The sequence below is a fragment of the Loxodonta africana genome, chromosome 8 (assembly GCF_030014295.1).
Source record: "Loxodonta africana isolate mLoxAfr1 chromosome 8, mLoxAfr1.hap2, whole genome shotgun sequence".
In the NCBI taxonomy this organism is placed as follows: Eukaryota; Metazoa; Chordata; class Mammalia; order Proboscidea; family Elephantidae; genus Loxodonta; species Loxodonta africana.
In genome coordinates this window covers 6,802,347-6,808,648 of record NC_087349.1, presented here as the reverse complement: position 1 = coordinate 6,808,648, position 6,302 = coordinate 6,802,347, and the positions used below count along the sequence as shown (strand labels likewise).

Below are 6,302 nucleotides of genomic sequence, written 5' to 3'. Positions count from 1 at the left end.
TAGCCTGGCCACCACAGGCTCGGCCAGCTCCATATGGGCCCCAGAGTGGTGTCGCCACACCTCACACAGGGCCTCAGTGGGCCCAGGGCCAAAGTAAGGGAAACTGTGAGACCAGGTGCCACATGAAAGGTCAATTCCAACCTCCACTCCAGCCAGGAGGGATCAGGATGTATCATTCCCCTCCGAGACCGCTAGCCTGCCAGATGCCACCTGCAGGAATTCTCAGGCTGGACACTTTCCAGATTTCCATGGGACACAAGCCCAGTTCCACCATCTTGAATGCCTTTGGGCAAGACAGGGCCTTCTGGAGTCTCAGTCTCTTGCTGTGCAAATGTCGATCATTTCTTCCCGCATGCCAAGGATTAAAGTATTTGTCACAAGTTAAACCCTGAAACTCAATGCAAAGGCAATTTGGGGTACCACTGTTGTGTGTCTGTGTGAACGTGCTCTAAAAGCTGGCAGGCTCCAGTGCTCCAGTCTAACTGTGAGTCCATCAGGGGCCCAGGGGGCACAGTGAGAAGGGGAGGCTCTGAGAAGGGGCCTCCTGTCGTGGAGAAGCTGGCTCAGCAGCCACGCTGGGGGCTGAACTGGAGAACACCCCATGTGTCCCTCCCACCCCATGAGCCTGTGCCCCAAGTCCCCCAGCCCCTCTGTTTCCCTTCACTCCACCCTGCAACCTGCAGGCTGCCCTCCTCCCACCCCCAGTATTCTGAACTAACCCTGTATGTTCACCATTTCCAGAAAGTAAGATACTTTTCTTCCTTTCACAGAATTCAGATAAGAACCTGCCTACTGCTGTCCTCATGACTCTGCTCAGGGGAAATGGGAAAGAGAACTTCTCATAAGGGGGCCCCTCTGACTGGGCCAATGGTCTACACACTCTCCTGGCCAGATCTGGCCTTGACAAGTTGCAGGCTGTGTCCTGGTGGCCCTGGCAGGTCCCAAATTGAGAGCCTTTCTGGGAAGACTGGAGATATCCACTCCATAGTGAGCTGAGCATCACAGCTGTCCACCTCCATCTAAGATAGAAAATTCCAGAATTCCCCTCCAGTCTTTGTTAATGGCTCCAGTACATGGCCCTCTACCATGTGCTAATCTTTCTACCTAGAGATTCTCTGACCAGAATCCAAATTTGCCATGCTCCAAATACTTCCTCATGTCAGATCTGGGGCAGAAATTCTAGCCAGGGCCACCAGCTCCCAGGAGGTGGGGGCCATTCTCATCACCTTCATCACCTTCCAGGGTGGCCCCACATCGAGGAAAAGGAGGGGTGTGGCATTGGTCTTCCATCTCCCCATGTATCTAGTGGTCTCCTACTTAACCCTTCCCCTCTCCTTCTCCCCAGCACCCCTGCTCCCACCTTTCAGCCTGCTGAGGGCCCAGCCTCTCCCACCAGCACCTCTCCTGCTGGGACTCTGGTTCCCTGAGCCTCTGGGTTCCACCTTCCTGCCCACTGGTGCAGACCCAGGAGAAGCCATGCTCACAAGCATAAGGCTGGACCAGACTTGTGTCCTCTCATGGACCAGGACCCTGAGCAGCCAGCTGCCAGCCATGATGCCCCCTTAAAGCAGGTCCAATATCTCCCCAGGTCAGAGGGTGTAAGAGCTCAGGCCATTCACCCTTCCCCAACCCTCACCTCCTCGGCCTTAGGAAGCACCATTGTGTGATGGGGGGCTGGCATCCCTGTCTCCCCATCCCAGAATTTTTCCAGGATCAGCCATCTCCCTCTCACCCTGAAGGCAAGCTTCCCTAACACCTGTACATCTCACAGTGTTGATGCAACACCCTGGGAAGGGAAAAGCTGCAGGTGTTTGTACTGGGGGAGGGTGGCCCCCTCACTTCCTTCCTCACCTCTGTACTCACCTGGGGGGATATAAGGCAGACTTTCCACCACCTCCAATCACACCTCTGCAGCCATGAATCCACTCCTGATCCTTGCCCTGGTGGGCACTGCTGGTGAGTCCATGAAGCCATCCCTGCCTCCCTCTCCTGGCAGGCCTGGGCCTACCTCATCTGCTTCCTCTCCTGAGTTAGCTGGGCTCCAATACTCTATCCCTTGTCCACATCCTCCTCCCCACCATGCACCCTCCTTGGACTCTTTCAAAGGCTCACCTTTCTCACCTTCTACCTGACTCCTCGTCCCCCACCATCACCCGTCTACATTGGGGCTGAGGTGGAGGAGGCTGGAAGGGAGGCAGGTTGAGGTGGTCCTGGAGGTGAACCAGGTGAGGAGGCTGGAAGGAGGCAGGTGGAGGTGGTCCTGGAGGTGAGCCACTGCAGCCATTCTTAGCCATGGCTAAGTCACCAAAAAAAAAAAAATTTTTTTTTTTTTTTAATTCACCTAGAGAGGTAGAAAAATACCCATGCCAGGCCCTAGAAATTCTGACTCAGTTGGCTTGGGCTGTGACATGGTCACCGGATTTTTAAGCTTCCCTGGTGACTTGAAGACTACCAGGTAGGCAGCCAAGGTTGGGAATCACTGTTCACTGGCCGGTAACAGTGCCTACCTCTGTCCTGCCCACGTGGGCCTGGGGGCTGTTGTCCACCCTGCCCAACTCCCAGACATAAGTTGTGGGAGAAGCTGCTACAGCCAGGGCCATCCCACCAAGAGATTTTCCCAGCGAGGCCAAACCATCTGGAAAACCTGGGCTCAAGCGGCCTAGTGGCGGTGGAGGGTAGACCGGTGAAGATCCGATGGCAGCATTCCATGGACTGGAAACAACATTTCCCTAAGATTCTCCTAGGGGTAGTTCTTGGGTCTTCACTCTAGTGCCCCTGAAGAGGCTGGGGCCTAGGAGACCACAGAGCCCCAGAATCATTCGATTCCCCTCTAGTATCTCCCTCTGTGCTGGTCATGAAGCCTAGTTAGCATGCTCGGACACAGGCCTGGGCTCTGCCTCCCATGGCCTGCTGACCCCCTCTCCCTTCCTCTCTGCACCCAAGTCTCTCTCCCCACAAAAGACGATGATGACAAGATTGTCGGGGGCTACACCTGCAAGGAGAATTCTGTGCCCTACCAGGCGTCCCTGAACTCTGGCTACCACTTCTGTGGCGGGTCCCTCATCAACGACCAGTGGGTGGTATCCGCAGCCCACTGCTACAAGTAGTAAGTGTGGACCAGTGTAATAGCCCATAGCCGGGGAGCCCTATAACTCGGGTTCAGTGGGGCATTGAAGACAGATGAGAAGGATGGTGGGGAGGAGGCAATGCTGCCAGCTGCCGAATCTGCAAGAGCTGAGGGCACGGAGGGTGCCAAAGCCAGTACACCAACCAGCCAGGACCCTGACAACAGGTAGGGTTATTTCTGAGTGGGGGGCAGGCAGGCAAGGACCCCGCCCTAGTAACCCTGGCCTGTGGCTGCAAAGAAACCACCTAAGAAATGTTTGAGAGATCCCAATGCCTGGTCCAATCCCAGAGTGAATACCTCAGAATGTTCCAGAAACAGGGCCCGACTGTTGGTTGGCTTCATGCTCTCTCCCTTGGCTGATTCCAGCCTGTACAGGTGCTCAGACTTGGGCTGCATTAGAATCAGCTGGGGGCGTGGTAAGCCTCAGGCTGCCCCCTGCTGCAGCCCAGAGTTCCTGATTCCGTAAGCCTGGGGGGCCTGAGAGTCTGCATTCCTACAAAGGTCCCAAGTGATGCTGATGCTGCAGAAGTCCCTGGCTGGCGCAAACAGTTAAGCACTCGACTACTAGCCAAAAGGTTGGCAGTTCGAATCTACCCAGAGTCACCTCAGAAGACAGGCCTGTAGATCTGTTTCTGAAAGGTCACCCTATGGAGCAGCAAGGGGGGTCACCGTGGGTCATAATCGACTCCACAGCAACTAAGGCTTTGAGAGCCCCTGGGTCAGGTCCTACAGGATGACGCAGTCTATAGACGCACCTGGTCAGCAGGGCCCGAGGAGGGACCGGGATCGGGGTCTGGGGGAGCTCTCTCGTGCGCAGAGCAAAGAGGCATGAGGGGGTGGAACAGGTGGACGGGGAAGCTTCCACCTCACCACTGTGCTGACCCCCCACCACCCGCCAGAGACCTGGCACTCCGGACAGAGCAGGGATCCATCGGAGCTGGGCTGGGGAGGGGCCTTCATTGCCGTTCCCTTGCCTGACAGCCGCATCCAAGTGAGGCTGGGTGAGTACAACATCGACGTCCTCGAGGGGAATGAGCAGTTCATTAGCACAGCCAAGACCATCCGCCACCCTCAGTATGACAGCAAGACCCTGGACAATGACATCTTGCTGATCAAGCTGTCCTCAAGTGCAGTCATCAACTCGCAGGTGTCGCCAGTGGCCCTGCCCTCAGGCTGTGCTTCTGCTGGCACCTGGTGCCTCATCTCTGGCTGGGGCAACACCCTCAGCTCTGGGGGTGAGTGGGACCCTCACCTGCATGGCCCATGCTCATCCCTGAACCACGCGTGTCCCGGTGGGGTCTTCTCCTTCAGCCTGCAGACACTTCCGGCTGCACTCCTGCAGGCTCTGCTCTAGGTCTCAGAGCTGCCGTTCACACCGCTCCTGTCGCTGGGGGGTGGGCAGGGTCCGCAGTGACCCTCTGGGGAAGGAAACCCAGGTCACAGTTGCTCACTGGGCTGCACTGTATGGTCCCCACAGCTGCCGTCATGCGCAGCCCTGATGCCCACATTTCCTCCCTTGCTTCCTGTGCCCCACAGTGAACTACCCTGAGCTGCTGCAGTGCCTGGATGCCCCACTGCTGAGCCAGGCCGATTGCGAGGCCTCCTACCCCGGGGAGATCACTGAGAACATGGTCTGCGCCGGCTTTCTGGAGGGAGGCAAGGACTCCTGCCAGGTGAGATCCTGAAGCCCAGCCCCCGGCCCACACAGCCCTCAGGTGGAGTGTGGCTGCCAGGCTAGGGGTCCTGCCCCTCCCCCTGCATGCAACAAGACTAGGGGTGCTGCCCTCCTCCCCTGTGCACAATCAGACATCAGACTAGGGATGCTGTGCCTTCCCCTGTCACAACCAGACTAGGGGTACTGCCCTCTGTGTACAGTCACACTACGGTGCTTCCCCCTCCCTCTGTATACAATCAGACTAGAGGTGCGTCTCCCTGTGTACAATCAGACTGGGATCCTGCCCCCTGAGTACCATCAGACTGGGATGCTGACCCCTCTCTATACTCGGCCCTCTCCTCCAGGGTGACTCCGGCGGCCCCGTGGTCTGCAATGGAGAGCTGCAGGGCATCGTGTCCTGGGGCTATGGCTGTGCCCAGGAGAACCTGCCTGGTGTCTACACCAAGGTCTGCAACTACGTGAACTGGATCCAGGACACCATTGCTGCCAACTGAGGTGCCTGCCCTGTCATCACGGTGACAATAAAGTGACCCTGCTCAGGCCTGTGTCTGTGTCTGCTTCCTCCCCCTCGCTCGGGAACTGTCCCACATTGGGGGTCAGACAGGGCTCCCCCTCCTCCAGGCCCAGGGCCCCCATACGTGTCTGTGGGGCCTGGCTTAACAGCACCGTAGGAGATGGGGGTGGGTGGGCAGGACCGTTTCCACAGAAGATAAGTGTGGCCTGACTGACTAAAGCCTCTCTGGCCTCGACTGCATAAACATGCATCCTGTGAGGTGTTGGCAGGACTTCCCAGCCACCTGCGACCACACGGAACTCTTGTGCCCCAGCAAACACACCTGGGGGAGTGTGGGACCAACCACCCTGGCCTCTTCCAATTCCCCGTCCATTCCAACCAACCCGACTCAAATCCTGCCTGTTGAGGGATCCAAAAGATGTGAAGTGCTTCAGGAGTAGTTTGCTATGCCCCAGGCACAGTTTCAAACCCCTGACTTGTATTAACACATCTGTTCCCCAAAACCCTATGGGAATCGACCTGACAACAATGGGATGTTATCACCCCACCCCTTGCCTGTCAGTTTGTTGTACTGTGGTGGCTTTCAGATTGCTGGAAGCTATGTCATTGTTGTTTCAAACACCAGCAGGGTCACTCATGGAAGATGGGTTTCAGCAGAGCTTCCAGACTAAGGCAGACTAGGAAGAAAGGTCTGGCTACCTACTTCTTAAAATCAGCCAGTGAAAACCCCATAAATGAAAACGGTCTCATCCTGTTGTGCATGGGGTCGCCATGAGTCAGGGACCAACCCTACAGCAGCTAACAATAACAACTGTTTCTACCTGTACTCAGGCACTGTACACATCTTCACATGTGTGGTCTCATTTTTAGTCCTCACAACAGCCCCATTTGAAAAAAAAAAAATTGCCATCAAGTCAATTCTGACTCACAGTGACCCTATGGGTCAGAGTAGAACTGCCCCATAGGTCTTCCAAGAAGGGGCTGGT

General features: G+C 56.3%; 1 protein-coding gene across 1 annotated transcript; it reads left to right on the top strand.

Moving 5' to 3' along the window:
- Positions 1 to 2,580: 2,580 nt before the first annotated feature.
- LOC100670373 (anionic trypsin-like) lies at positions 2,581 to 5,950 on the top strand. Its single transcript, XM_023539158.2, has 4 exons — positions 2,581 to 3,106; positions 4,109 to 4,362; positions 4,664 to 4,800; positions 5,147 to 5,950. The coding sequence occupies exons 1-4, from the start codon at positions 2,871 to 2,873 to the stop codon at positions 5,294 to 5,296; spliced, it is 777 nt and encodes a 258-aa protein (XP_023394926.1). The 5' UTR covers positions 2,581 to 2,870; the 3' UTR covers positions 5,297 to 5,950.
- The last annotated feature ends 352 nt before the right edge of the window (positions 5,951 to 6,302 follow it).

What these genes read in the sequence shown, in the direction of transcription:
- LOC100670373 (XM_023539158.2), top strand. Translation starts at nt 2,871, where the DNA reads ATGCTCGGACACAGGCCTGGGCTCTGCCTCCCATGGCCTGCTGACCCC. An exon ending in CAACACCCTCAGCTCTGGGG is followed by an intron (nt 4,363 to 4,663) that starts GTGAGTGGGACC and finishes TGTGCCCCACAG; the next exon opens with TGAACTACCCTGAGCTGCTG. An exon ending in GAGGCAAGGACTCCTGCCAG is followed by an intron (nt 4,801 to 5,146) that starts GTGAGATCCTGA and finishes CCTCTCCTCCAG; the next exon opens with GGTGACTCCGGCGGCCCCGT.